This window comes from Coptis chinensis, chromosome 6, assembly GCF_015680905.1.
Source record: "Coptis chinensis isolate HL-2020 chromosome 6, ASM1568090v1, whole genome shotgun sequence".
In the NCBI taxonomy this organism is placed as follows: domain Eukaryota; kingdom Viridiplantae; phylum Streptophyta; class Magnoliopsida; order Ranunculales; family Ranunculaceae; genus Coptis; species Coptis chinensis.
In genome coordinates this window covers 25,261,518-25,277,429 of record NC_141461.1, presented here as the reverse complement: position 1 = coordinate 25,277,429, position 15,912 = coordinate 25,261,518, and the positions used below count along the sequence as shown (strand labels likewise).

Sequence of the window (15,912 nt, the reverse complement as noted above, 5' to 3'; positions counted from 1 at the left end):
CGAGTTCTATCGAGCGGGCATCGACTTATCTTGATCGCGAATTAAGCCGTTTACATCCGGCTCAGACTCCTCATGTGAGGGATAACTCCAACAGATGAATCTTCAACACCGTTTAAGTAAATAAATGAAGTTATATTAAGGGTGTGTTTGTTATGATGGAAACACTATGGAAAGGAAAGGAAAATAAGAGTAGTCCACTTTTTCCATAGTTTTTAAGGTGTTTGTTTACCCATGGAAAGGAAATGAGCTTTTCCATATGGAAACAAAATCATGGAAATGGAAAAGGTTTTGTGTTCTTAGCTAATTCCCGAAAATTTTGTGGAAAGGAAAGGAAAGGAAATAAATAGATAGGGATTTACTACTAATACACCCATGACCCAACAATACAATTATTCCTTTCCATAGCTTTTGCAAACAAACATGATTATTCATTTCCGTAGTTTTTACTTTCCTTTTCCCAGTTTACCAAACACATACCATTTAAAATTATTTCCTTTCCATTCCATTTCATTCCATAGTGGACCACCCATTTTATTTCCTTTCCTTTCCATAAATTAAAATTTAACAAACACACCCTAAAAGTACATACTTGGAGAACCAACATCTTGTAATACTACCTCCTTCAAAGGTTTGTAATACTACCTCCTTCAAAGGTTTGAAGCCAGACTGTTGGTTGTTGAATACTTGAATTGGGAGTGTTGGGGTAAAATTTCAGGGGTGATCTTCTGAAATTGTTGGCAGAATTGGCGCTGAAAATTTTGGGTGCGGGAAGAAATAAAGATGGCGCATCGCTGGTCAGGGAGTTGACAACCATTGGACTCGGCCTCATTCATGCTAGCTAACACACACATGGTTTTTGTACTCTCAAAGTCTCATCAAGTACACGATCAAATATGAAAAGGCACAACGGCAGTCCTTCAATATTTTCTTTTCTTAGTTTTTTTTCAAGTCGTCAAAATAATTTCATGCAGCTATTTCACAGACATAACAGTAAATCTATATGTATATTTTAAATCCCAAGCGAGCCACTGAATTCAACAATGAATACCACTGGTGCCTGTTAGACAAGGTACTTTATCAGGCCACCAGTCCTGTTAATGACAAATTTCTGAATAAAAGGGAATCATCTGTTAGTGTCCTCCCCTTCACCGGTCGAATGATTCTAACACTGGGTCAATATCTCAGCTCCGTCTTGAGTGATTAACAAGGTATGCTCGAACTGAGCTGACATACTCCCATCTGATGTAACAACCGTCCAGTTATCATCCCACATAACAGGATTAAAGCTACCCATTGTCAGCATTGGCTCTGCAGGCATCAATATTAATCAGGTAAAGATTCTGTGAGCAAAAATACATTTAGGCATAGTAGTCATTATGAAAGGTCGAATATAGAAAAGAGTTTGAAATTTGAAGGCTCAGGCCTACAAGCATACCTCACACGTTCACATGATATGTTTCACTTCAAACCACATTGATAAGAGTGTTTTGATTTTGATTACAAAAACAACCGCATGTATTACATGGGCTAAGCCTTCTGGACGTCTGGTTAGGTATATATGCTTCAAAAAGGTGTCTCAAGTCATACCATCTTCTTTCAAGTTTTTTTTTTTGTCTGAATACTTCAGTTTTTCCACTTTGTGTGAGAGCTTAAGTTAATCTGAAATGGCATTACTAACGGATTGCTGTTTCTCCTTAGTCAAAATCACTTGCGTCATCGCGTAATGCTGTGGCTAAAACTACTTATCCAATATAACATGAAGACAGAAACAGACATCTCTAAAACAGATATAGGAGCATATAAACATACCACCATGAGGCATTTAGAGCTCTATATCAATCTTTTTCTATTTTAGGTTGCCTGTAGCGTCTTATGTCATTTTCCCTATACAACAAAATTTCATGTTTGCTTCTGTTTCCTGATGCTCCTTAGGATGTAGTGACCACCATGATCAGTTCATTTGCGCTCACTATGTCACTTTGCTCTTTTTGGTACCAAATGTAAGCTATCTTTATCTCTCGAAGTATCAGACAGAAGCTTCTAATTTAATTCACATAGAGAGGAAAAGTGCATCCAGAGTTTGCCTCCTGGTTGTAGTAGATCCTTCAAATTTACACTTTAACATAAATGGTCCATAATGTCTCCAGAACGCACCATGAGTCTTGGTTATATGACGCAACATTTATGAACAACAGTGGCAACAAACATGATGATAGGGTAAAAGGTCATTTACGTGTATAAATTTATTACCTATAGTAAATGTCTGACCCAATACCATGCGGCCGGGATCATTGTTTCCTGCAAAAGATAAAAAACAAAAATGTTGGCTCCTCGATACATTGGGCTAAGAAGCCCCATACATGCAAAAAAGCACAGAAATGCTCATTGAGAATATCAAGTGTCAACACCTCCTAAATGATATCTGATCTCAGGTGACTGACATGGTTTCCCATGATCCTCCTGGGAACATATGTGGAAGGGCATATTCTATTGTGTAGTCAATCAAATGCTTTTTCAAGTGATTTTTGTTGACCCCAAAGACTAGGTGTGGTCCCACATATGTCAGATGAGAGGAGGCTCGGGGGCATAGGTGGGACCACACCTAGTCTTTGGGGTCAACAAAAATCACTTGAAAAAGCATTTGATTGACTACACAATAGAGGACAACCAATGTCTCATGGAATCAAAATTTTAAATCTCAACACCAGGGCTAACAGAAAAGGCATAGCAGACTCATGAAAGACTTGAGGTACATTTTACGGGGAATAGTTCCTTATACCTATCTCAGGCAGATTGACCAGTTAAAACATCTCTTTTATCACGTCTCATCTTCCATCAGGGTTCAAGTTTGCGAAGTACTTCACTATACATGGACTATTTAAGAATACAGTTATTAAGATAAACAAATTTGCAAAAAAGTATTGATCGATAAAGCTTCTGAGGTAAACAAATTTAACATATTTTAAGACTTTTGAACAGTTGTTAAAGATCATTACCAAGCCCCTTTCCTCTAGAGCACCCCTCACACACATTGGGTGGTGGAACATGATGGTACAAATTATACTCTACATGAAATGCTCAATCCTCAGAAGTTTCTTTTTGACATTTCACCCAGAAAGTAAACAATCTTTAAGCTTCTTAAAAAGTCTTTACATTAACAACATGTAAAATTTTCCAATACAAATCAGTATATATTTTCAGACCCTGGACTCGGACTGAAATTTAATACGGGACACAAGTCCAAATGTTGTAAGATACTTTACCATCTACTGTCAACATAATATTATTTGAACGAAAAACAGACATTACTTTGACGAAGAAAAACAAATAAAAAGTACCCAAGTTACAAATACTATTTAGACGAAATCCAACTTATAACCCACACAGAAGATAAAACAGAATGCATGAATGTCATCTTAAATTCTGAATACTTACTATAATGTAGTACAACTGGATCAGAATGAAAAACCCGCCCCACACCATGGCCCACAAACTGTCTAACAACACCAAAGCGATATTTATCTGCATGGTCACTACGTAAAAACTTTACTTGTGAGTGAGATCGAACTGATGAGGAATCTAAATTTAAATTTAGAAGTTAATAACCTACGAGTTACACGCTCAACACACAATGTTGAAGCGATAGTAATGAAATAAATAAAATAAAGGATTCTCACAAGGCATTAGCATGCTTGAAATGGCCAAGTAATTTTTTTTTAAGAAAAGAAAAGAAAAAGTAAAAATTGTTCATTGAGCTCTAACTTCAAATGACTTAAAATTCTAGGGTATATTAGTCACATTTCAAGATCGAAGGGCACTAGTTTCAAAGGATAACGGATACTTGGGAGGATGACAATAAACTCAAAAATGTAGCATGGTGGGCCAGATCCTTCAAAATTGGGGTGTTTAATGCCCTTCTTTCAAGGTGTTAATACTAATACAACACAAGGAACTAACTTCAAAATCACGTCCTTGTGGACTTTTTTGTTAACCTGGCGTCCCTCTGTAAACAAAAGTTGTTAGAAATGAGTCTGTTAACCATATGGGAACTTTGAAGGGTATTTTGGGCCTCTAAAGTTGTGCAAACGCATGCAGTGACATGGCAGCGTCCTTCAGTCTGGTAGTGCAGCAGTTATCTGTCCAACATGAATGTTGCATCATGATTTCTAGATGCAAAAACGCCTTCTTAACATATATATTTAGTTCAAGTACTATTCATGTGATGCACGAACAAGCACCAAATTGAAGCTATGTTCTTTTTTGTTGCTTTTTCCTTGCACACATCTATATTTTCTTCCTCAAAAGTCATACCCCTTCCATAAAATAAAACAAAATATACAAAAAGTGAAACACCACGGTAAAAGTAGCTAGAAGCCACTTGGTGACACAAGATGAATTTGAATAAACAAACCAAATGCTACAGTGTCTTACTGTATAGTTTTCCCAATTTTCTTGAACTCCACTCCAGGTGCACAAATTGCTATAGCTTTGTAAAGACATTCCTTGGTTACCTAAAAGGACAAACAAGGAAAAAAGCATTTTGGTCATGGATATTTGGAAAAGAAATATCATTGCCTTATGGAAATGACATAAATTGCAGGTGCCAGCTAGCGTAATTGGAAAACCCTTATGTGATGATACCGTAGGTGGGGTTCAAACCCCACCAACATTACTGATTACTGATCTCATTTAAAACAGGCTTGCCAACTATGATGCATGGATACTAATACAGGTACCAACATGGCAACACAGGTACAGGGTACAATACAGAATTTTCTTAAAATCTAGGACACAAATCTAGGAATCTAGGACATGTCTACGGGAATATAAGTATGGCATTTTTAGAAAATATAACATTTCAATATGATTTCGAACATAAGATGGTGTTGCGATTACTAACTAACAACAATTAGGTACGAGCGTTGTGATTACAGATTAGCAGCAATTTCTTCTTATCCATCGCTGTTTGCCTGTTTTACTCCAACCCACCCCACCCATATTATTCATGGCTATGTGAGATAGGTGTTTCAGCAGTATCCAAAGCGTATCTTGTACCAGTACCAGTACCAGTATAGTACATGGTTGACACAAGTGCAATGGGTAAAATTGGCAGTATCCGTGCATCATAGCTTGTCAATAAAAAAAAGAGTGACATAAATTAAGGAGTGTATTGAAAATAAAAATAGTCCAAACAATATGCAAATTTTAAATTTTGTAAAGTAGTGAAATTAAATATATCAGAGAAACCAGGGGCAGGGGGACTACAAGCAACAATTCAGACAAGGGGATACTTTTCTTTCTTTTCTTTTTCTTCTTTCTCTTTTCTTTAAATCAAGAAGACAAGGATTTATTGCAGAGAGAAACTGAAAACAAGTAAGAAAGAGCCTTACTAGATAATGGAAATAGGAAATAAAGAAAAGAACCCATTAGATAATGGAGTCACAGTAAATGCCTTAGAGCATCTTTAATGGTGAGACCTGAAAAACACCAAATTTTTTTTACCAAACCAAATAAACACCAAACAACTTCAGTGGAAACATCAAAAATTGAGCACCAAATGTACGTCGCCGTGTTTCCAAAACCGCGCCAAATAAAGCCCAACACAGCCGCTGCTTTCGGAACACCGCGACAGAAAAGCCCACAATAGAAGCTTGTTTTTGTCCAGAAATGAAAAGGTGTTTTTGCCCACGCAATGTTCAAAACACCGCGATGTACATTTGATACAACACCAAAGCAAACACCAAATTAGAGCCAATTTGGTGTTTTTTTTGTTTGGTATTCAAGAGGTCTCACCATTAAAAGATGGTTTTTACCAAATTTTCAAGAATTTGGTGTTTGGTATTCAAGAGGTCTCACCATTAAAGATGCTCTTAATGAAAATAAGATCTCCAAAGTTAGAACTTAAACTTATTATTTACATTTCCTATGGAGACCCAATACCACATCATTTCCTAAATTTGATGATTATTTACTCAAGGGGTGAGGATTTATCACAAAAAGATCCGATTGATCTGCTCCATCGGTCCAGTCACACGAACCAACAAATAGCATGACGAGTTACTTTTCAAAGTTTTCTACGGGCAGATTCCATAACCATCGAATCCACCTTTAAATCTTGCCTATTGTGGATACCACGAAAAAAAAACAAAGAAAAAAAGAAGCATAGACTTGATACTCCAAGATCACAGATCAGAGAGCAAGTTACTACATTGGACTAGTAGTTTATTTATATTTCCCCAATCCCCACAGATCAGCGAAGAAAGGTGTATCCAGGTGGTCACTGGCCAGTAACATTTACTGTATATAATAATACTAACTCAAGAACAAACGCTCGTCACAGAAGATGAATTGTTTTTTTTTTTACATCACACATATATTTCCAGTTTCATTCACAGAGATACAAGTAGTTATCCACACATTGAGAAAACCCTCAAACCTTCAAAATACTACTCACCTACTTAAAAGTTACAACGTCTCAAATTGCATACTCCAAGAACAATATTTAAGACCAATTGTAGCATGACCTTTTCAGAGCTTCAACAAAATGTGATCTTGTAGAACTCATGTCATCCCATCCCAACTGCACTTTTAATAATTTAAAAAATAAAACTAAACGCAGATCAATATGTGACAGCTATTCACCAGTACCATTCAGATCAACCAACCTACTAAATGTCTATGAAAACCAGAAATAATCACTAAACAAATGAAGCCACCAAGCAGCTTGGGTAACTAAACAAACAAGAGGATATTACAAGCTTTGATAATGGTGACGAGTGAGTCAATAGAGTCAATAGTTATAGGGATATTCTGCTTAATTTTCCTTCATTGTGTTTGCTTTGGTCTCACGCTTTTCATTAACATAATCCTAAATCAGAAATGAAAATAACAATAATTTTAACAGCAACAATGATTTAGTTGTTTCTAAACGATGGTGTCTTCCACCCATAGTACAAAATATCGCAATTTCAGCAAAAGATACATAAATATCGCGATAAATTTAGAGATATATACAATTGCAAATATCGGTGATATTTTGACGAAATTTATGATATATTGCGATATTTTGCGATATTTTGTTTAGATAACAATTTTATTTAATATTTACCATTATATTTCAAATAAATATAAATGATATATCGTGATATATCAAAAAATATCCACACTATCCACAATATTTGTCGATATTTTAGATATATCCACGATATTTGCATATCAAACAATGTAAAATATCCCCAAAGAGGGGTATACATCCACGATACATATCAAGAAATTGAGTATCGATAAACATTCATATCCTGATATTTTGTACTATGCTTCCACCCCAACCCAAGAAAAACACTCAATGTCCTAATTATCTTGTTTACTAAGTTCCTACAATATTTGATCACAGATTAATAAAAGAAACAGGAAAGGAATAGTTTGGCAAACTAATATGAAGAGAAACCCACAGTATATTACATGAAGTAGCAAAAGGTTAAAGTTCCAACATTCTACCTCGACCAGTTTCCTGACTCTGTCATCAACATTTCCGCAAAAGAATGTTGTTGATGTATCACCATGATATCCCTGCATATAATCAGGTAAATAAATCAACTAAAGCATCAAAGAAAGCTAGGACCTCAGCAATCAGCATCAGCATGAACCTTTTGAAGTTTAATGATTCTCATTGTAGGATAATAGAACAATTACAAATAATGATACCACTTACGAACAACCGGTATCATGAATATTTCAAAAGCTCAAATATAAAGATGTGTGTGAACAGTGTGATGCAATTGGAATCCATTCTACATACTTTGATGCACACAAGCTCATTATTTAAGAACTGAAATCTTGGCTATTATGAAAACTTACATTCAGAAAAACAGTAACATCAATATTAACTATATCTCCATCCTGCAAAAGAAAACATGTGTTAATAAAATTCATCTTCTTCCCCCGACTAAGTATAATTATATAGCAGTATTGATGAAAAATTGTAGTGATATGAACCTCAAGGGCACGAGAATCTGGTATCCCATGGCAAATGCATTCATTTACTGATGTGCAGACACTTTTTGGAAAGCCTCCATAACCAAGAGGGGAAGGGTAAGCTCCATTATCGATAATCATCTGGTGAACTGCTTCATCAATTTCGTCAGTCTTTATGCCTGGCTGCCAAAAAGCGACAATCATGTTCTCATGTCAAGCAAAGATCAACTCCACTAACTGGCTAACATACCTAATTTAATCCACCTATTCTTACAATCGTAATTCAGCCTATATTCCAAGTCCAAATCTGTCTAAGCCTTTTCGATAATTTATAAGTCATAACTATAAATAAAGCTTGAGGCTATACTGCAAAATTATGTTCAAGATTGAAGCTTTCTGATGAAAGGCAACATTGCCGCATTGGTATATAGGATAGAAACAGTACCATTTTGGAGTGAAAAATAATCCTATGTGGCATTGTAGAATAACAATGTCCTCTAAGAGCATCATCAACGCATTGTTGATTTTGATTTATAATGTGATAGGTAGCAAAATATTTGGCAATTTGCGTCTGCCTACTCAAGTACTCAGAACAGATACAAAGCAAATGAACCCAGAGCGTCAAGAAAGAACTACTTCCTCTTTTATCGGCATATTTTTGTTATTATTGTTAGTATACTTATTTGATATAAGGCCTCCTTTATTTTTTTTTTTTTTTTGGATAAGTAAGTTTTATTCATATGGTTGCAAAATGTGGTACAAGCGTGAGAGAGAAGCTCACTTACAAGGTGCAACCAGAGCACAAGCAGACTAGACACCTCCTAAGACCTCTTAGCAATTCCGTAAAGCTCTTTTAAAAGAGAAATTACGCCCCAAACGACGACTCAAAGGCCCCAACTTTCCACCCTATCACTAGCAACAATGCCATTGCTAGAGATGCACCGAGTTAGTCAACATGATCATCTACATGTTCCCTCTCTAGGATAGACTAAACTCACTAAATCCCCATTGTTTGTTCATTCCCACAAACCCTAGTGTTATTCCCATGTATTTCCCCGAAAGCTTTTCAAGGCCCATTCTTCCCAATCCAGATGTTATCCCCAAGTTGGTTGCTAATGGTACGACTAGGGCTGTCAATGGATTTCGATAACCCAATAACTGACCCGAAACAAACTGATAAAAAGCGGTTTAGGTTTTGGTAATTTGGTTTCAATTTGGTAATGGGTTCAATTTTGAGTACCGATAAGATGTTGGTTTGGTTTCGGGTTTGCCCTCCACCGAACCTATATGAACCCGAACTGATAAGAGGTAATGAATAGTCAAAACTTAAGAAACTGCAGACAAAATCAATTAACTACAATCTTCCCAACACAAGCCAGTTTTGAGGATTACATTTGTATGAACGCATGAAGAACATGATTTAACCTTTGCATACAAATGTGATACCAAATCTTAACTTAAATCAGTAACTTACCACAGTAAAATGCTACTACACAATTTCACGATGATCATATTTTTAAGTTTTACCGAAGCTACAAGAGGAAAAATATTCTAGGGTTCACCTTGACTAAAGTCCCAGCATATTCCAAGACCTGCGCTGCAAGCCTTCCAGCAGCTCTCATGCATTCCTTCCCCTTTTCATCATGCACTTCTGGTCCACTTGCAATTCCAGGTGACTGCCCTGAAGTGACATAAGAAGGCCTGGGTATATGATCCGGAACTGGCCGTCGAGGAGACACCTTCCCAGGACTTAGACGTTTGCGTCCACTCTTTTGGGAGTCATTATTCCTGGAAAATGTAATTTATTGTTTGTAAAAGTAACCATGGGTGAAAAATAAACACAAACAGATAGACACAAGGATGCACGCAGACAAACACGGGTCGGATATTTTTATATATATATATATATATATAAGTAAATGACACTATAAAGCATATAGTGAAACGAACAGAAGCAAATGTGTTTTTGTTAGATTAAATATGCTTCATCATGTAAGTCTACCTGAGTAGCAAAACTTTGATAGTTGCCAACTAAAACGCAAGAAAATTGACAAATGAGTAGATTATGTAGCATACCTTTTACTGAATAAGAGATCGGTTAAGCCCGAAAACGTTCTTGATAAGTTTTTTGATGCACAATTCTTTCCTCCTACCAAAAAAGAAAATGTACTAGTCAATAGAATAATTAGATATGTAGACCAAACAAAAAAGAAAAAAGCACCTTGGGTGTAACGAAAGATATGGTGAAGAGGTTGTTGTGCTGTTGAGTGAATGAGAAGGTCACCAACAAAGGAAGAAAGGAGACGTGGTTGGAGTGAAGAAGTGCACACCATTTTCTCTCGAAGCTTCCTTTGTTATCCCAACTCCCAAGTACCTTGGTCCTAAAAACTCTCTTGGTCGGCCTCTCAAATGGGCCAGGCCCACAAGTTCTCTTTTGTCCAAATTTGTCCATGCTTTTGTATAGAAATACAATTTGGGCCCCTAACCCCATTGCCCCAAAACCGTTCGCTCGTCTTATGTTGCCATGATCATTGTCAAGAAACATATGTGGCTATTTGCACTATTTTGAGTTGCCAATTGCTGCATGGACTTTTAAAGATTAATCAACACTCCCTCTAAAGAACAAGTAATTGTTTTTCGATCTATTGAGATGGAACTCCACTTCTATAGTGAACAGGGGAGGATCCAGGATTGCCACTTAAAGAGGGCTGCTACTACTAATTAACACACTACTAATATATATATTTTTTGGTGAATTATACACTATTATAACTACTTTTTTTTTTTTCAATGGAAAACCCTTGGATCCGTCCCTTATAGTACAGATAGAACTCGGGCTTAGGAAGATTGGGGAGTGAGACAAAATACGTTATGATGACCTTTATTGGACTATAATTCAGGGGCGAATCCAGAATTGCCACTCAAGGGAGATATTACTACTAACATATACTACAAATATATTTTTTGGGGTGAATTATACACTATTATAACTAGTAATTTTTTTTCGATGGGAAAGTTGGGTGAGTTGCCAGTTAGGGGTGACTTCAGATCGGATAAAGGGTTTTCAGAAAAATTTCCAATTTTTTTCAGATGCCATTATTCTTTCCAAATCTGATTCAATTATTTTTCGGATGGTAATTTTTTTTTCCGAATTCGGAAAGTTGGAAAAATTGGGAAATTTTTGAAATCCGCAAAATACAAAAGTAAATTGGAAATTTGAATTATATAATCAGTTTTTCTTTTAAGATAACTATTTTTTATCCAGTTAATACATTCATTTAATGATCATTTTGAAATATATTAATTCAGTAAACAACTTAGATTTTTAACATGTTCATTCAGCAAGCTGTTTTCTTCATGTTAATGCATTAATTCAGTAAATAAGAAGATGAGAGAAATTGAGACATGTACTAGAATTACAATATTGATTTGTTGAAGTTGTGAGAGAGATAATGTTCTACTTGTCTAGGGTTTTTATTTGGTTTGTAAACTATCTATAGTTTTAATTTAGTAACTATATGAAATAGACCGCCATATGTTAAAAATTTGGAAATTAATCAGAAATCGGATCGGATTTTGAAAACAGATCCAATTCCGATCTAATTATTTTTCGGAAAAATCAGATATCGAAACACAAATATCATTGCCAAATTCGGAAAATTATCGGATCGAAATTCGAAAAAATGGGTTTTCGGAAAAAAAAAAAAAAAAAAAAAAAAAAAAAAAAAAAAAAAAAAAAAAAAATGGCACCCCTAGAAGCACCCCACCCACGCCCCCTTGAAATCGGCCTTGCTATAATTATGTGAGTGTAAATATTATTGGTCTGAAAAAATCCATCAAACTAACAACTAGCTAGACCCAGTAGCAATCATCAGTTCATCAATGACGAACTAAAAGGCTATAACATGCACCACGGGACCTAGTTGGAAATTCGATCGGACCGGATACTATCTGGCTTGTGGCTTTGAGGGGACTCGAACTAGTGACTATTAGAGAGTAAACCCAAACACTACAAGAAAACAGGTTATTAGCCACGCCCAAAACTATGGCAAAAGACTTTTACCCACGGTCAAAATTCGTCACATGACCGGCTTTTTGTGCGTCGGTAATAGTGTGCCCACAGTCATGACCGTGGCAAAAGCCAACCAATAGCCACGGTCATTGCGTCAGTCTAAGTCTGTGGAAGCCACGACGACACTAGTCCGTGGGAAATGCTGGTTTTTGCCTACAGTGGCACAATATTAGCCATTGCTTTGGACCGTGGGAAAAGACTTTTTTTTATTAAAAAAAAATAGGGCCAATGTCACATTTCAACCTGTTTCTATACATTTTTTCTAATTAAACAACCACCAAAACTTTCTACAGATTCTTCATTACACAATTATCAACAATTATTAAAAGATAGTTAATAAGGAGAAATACAGGTTGTCCAATTGTAAATAAATAAATTATAAATTACGTTTTACTCTAAAATAAGAACATGGACTTGAACACACCCATCTTCATCATATGGCCTTCACGATACCGTTAAGGCAAGTCTAACCCTTTATTTCAGGCACTTCATGCTTTCCATCATCATCACTTCCATATGGGAAACTAACCTTCACAGCATACAAAATTGTATTAGACTAACGTGGAAACTAACTAACATACAAACTAACCTTTATAAAAAAAAGGTGTGGTTTAACTAGAGACTCACCAAGCCAAAAGTACATATTGCTCAACTACAAGCCAAAGTAGCAATTCTTTAGACAAATTTAATAAGCCTAAATTCTAACCTTGATATATGAATACTATTATAGCTCTAGTAAAACAGTAAGAAATCTACACTTCTACTTCTCATATTCACATCTAATTTTTCAGCATAACACCCATATCTACTATATCTACACTTCTACTTCTCATATTCACATCTAATTTTTCAGCATAACACCCATATCTACTATAAGTATTAGACCAACCGCAAACTACACGAAAACAATAATTCCATGAATTAATAGTGAGCTTTCCATCTAAGGAACTGCCTTGAACCCCAACAAAGCCACATGTACAAACCAAATTCTACAAAGACAAGTAGTAAATGAAACCTATATTAGTTATGTGTGCTACCGTTCTTATGCAAATTGCTATATGAAACCAATGATAGATCCCCAATGCAGAAACAAATATTAAAGTAAATGAAATCTATTAACATCAACATAAATTCCAAGGTTAAGAAGTAGGATACATAATATTCTAATCACCCATTTCCTTGGACAAGCATGTACCGTTCATTATGGGATAAGGGCTAACTACTAATGTAAACGATCCACTTACAAAGGAGCTTGGGCAAACGATAGTTGTAAGCATCCACTTTAGCTCAACAAAGTCGAACCGTGCAATTTCATGGATCCTTGGCTCCCTAAACTAACCTGTGAGAGTAACATGGACTTCATAGTTTAATGAAAAGCATAAAATGGGACTGATAAGTTCCATGTCCACTAATGAATGGAATCAATGGATCCTACATACATAGAGACATATAGTTGACAACTATAATTATAACTAGTTCTATGAAAAACCAAAAATACATATTAACACAGATATACTTGACAATATAGAGAACTAGAATAAGTGTTCCTGCGAATATTAGAACAAAGGAGAATATATAGAGAACACTTGTTTTCTCTGGAAAAAAAATAAAACCCTAGAACATAAATTTTTTGGCTTTCCCTCTCTTAAAAAAGAAGAGGCATTTTTTGACTTTTCACTCGACAATGGGCAGGACAGAGGCTACTAACCCAGAAAATAGAATAACAGCTCGACCATTTGTTATAATATGACGGCCAAACTCACTCATTTAAAAACCAAGGCTATTAACCGTTGTTTATGCGCGGTTGTTGGTATTGTTTTTTTAGCAAATTGGTGTGTAGTGACTATAATCATAAATTTCAATAATCTCGTTGCAACACTCTTAGAGGACAAAGCCTACCCAAGCTTGATAGAACTGCACTGCAAAACTATTACATGGTGTCACCCACACTACTACATGTTAATAAGCTAGGCCATAAAATAGATACCATGTTGAATGACCAAATTGTATGACATCTGACTTTCTTTATTTCCTAGGCTAGTCAAACATATTGAGAATTCACTACTAAAGGAAGTATACTCTCATCATAAAAGTAATTAATGCTCCCATAAATACCGATTCTATGCTCAAAATTTTAGACTTATCAAGTAGACCTTACTTAAGCAAATGGCAAATTTCTTTCTCCCATATGCCTTAGGGAAGCATACACTAAGGTATATTCTATCCTTTTGGAAATAAAGTGTAGGATACACTACATGCTTTTAAGGCACAAATTAAGAAGGCCGCAAGAGCTTGAAGCTTTGACAACCAAAAACTAGCTCAAACAATCAACTACTAGCCATTAAATAAGTTCATTCCACCACTACATAGCCACCTTCAAAAGACTTAGGCCTAAGGAAGACTTAAGTAAAGTGACAACAAGCTATCCATTGCTAGAAATACAACCAATTACTTATTTTGCACAAGTTCATGATGTTGCTCAATACAGGAACCACCATAAATTCTATCAAAAACTCTAAGTTCCAAGTAATATTCTAAAAAAGAGTATAGGGTTATAAGCCATAGGTTTAGCGTAAAAAATGAAATAATTTTTCATAACTTACTGATTAATTACTAATAATAAACTACATAACGAAAACATATATGCTAATAAGTTCATTCACAAAATGTTTATAACATACACTTAATAACAGATAATTTCATGAGCAACCCCAACTTTTTTAATGAATTGAAGATTACATTTTTTTACTTTTAAGATAAACTCAATTTTTTTGAGTTAAACTAACAATGGTACCCACTTCCTGAAATGAAATATGCGCCACCCAAATAACAATTGAAGAAAAAAAAATACAAAATTACCTGATAATTGGATGAGCACAAAAACAAATCGACCAGCATCAAAATCGAAGAGAAGAACTGCCACCAAAAAAGTATCATAATAGTTTCAAAAGTGAAAAACTAATAGAAATAAAAATTTGGAGTTATAAATACCCAACAAGTTGAGCTATTAAAAACCCACTGAACTGAACTAAAAAAGGCGTTCACTGAATTGAACTGATGATAATTCAACACAGATAATAATTGAAGGAAAACAATAATAATATAAGCAAATGTTTCACCTAATTTCCTATATTTAAAAAAAATGATGACTGAGCCAAAAATAAATCCACCAAACCCCAATCAAAATCGAGGTGAAGAACTGAGAGAAAAAAAAAATAGTGAATAATTGATCCAAACAAAAATTGAAGAAGAATAAGAAATTACCTAAACGAGAAGGAGAAAAGAAAATGACCAAATGAGCAGGAGGAGAAGTCGACCGAATGTGCAGCTTCGAATAATCGAGAGTCGAAACCAAAAATTGTGAGACTAGATTGATTTTGTGTTTAGGAAAATTTCAACACCCATTATTACTCAAAACAACTCAAAGATTTAATCTTTGAACTTAATTTCACAAAATAACGATTTAACTTTGATATAGCTTTTCTCCCTTTCACTCTCTATTTTGTGCAGGTAGTGGTGGTGGGGAAAAAGAAAATATAATAACTAAATCGATCGAGTGTATGTTATGTTTTTATAAGCCCACGACCAAAAATTTTTTTAGGGACCTATTTCTCTCGCCCACCCACGCCCAAAATCTTTAAACCGTGGATCTTATTTAAGTACTGACGAGCTTAAAACTATTTCCTACGGTCAATAATCATGGAAAGAGTAGCAAGGGTTCATGACCGTGGCAAAAAATACCGGATCCGTGGGCAAAAGTCCATTTTCTTGTAGTGAAAGCTAGACCAGTTAGGTTAAACCTAAACTTTTGATATGGCCTCAACAGTCCTTGAACAACGACAATAGAACTGCCAATTGTGGTGGAA

The 15,912-nt window shown here is 35.4% G+C and overlaps 1 protein-coding gene across 1 annotated transcript; it reads right to left on the bottom strand.

The window, feature by feature from the left end:
- Positions 1-985: 985 nt before the first annotated feature.
- On the bottom strand, positions 986-10,381 carry MAP1D (methionine aminopeptidase 1D). Its single transcript, XM_086564850.1, has 10 exons — positions 10,196-10,381; positions 10,051-10,123; positions 9,537-9,762; positions 7,996-8,157; positions 7,858-7,899; positions 7,498-7,569; positions 4,432-4,511; positions 3,436-3,533; positions 2,251-2,298; positions 986-1,308 (listed from the first exon to the last, which is right to left on the bottom strand). The coding sequence occupies exons 1-10, from the start codon at positions 10,305-10,307 to the stop codon at positions 1,163-1,165; spliced, it is 1,059 nt and encodes a 352-aa protein (XP_086420976.1). The 5' UTR covers positions 10,308-10,381; the 3' UTR covers positions 986-1,162.
- Positions 10,382-15,912: the final 5,531 nt, after the last annotated feature.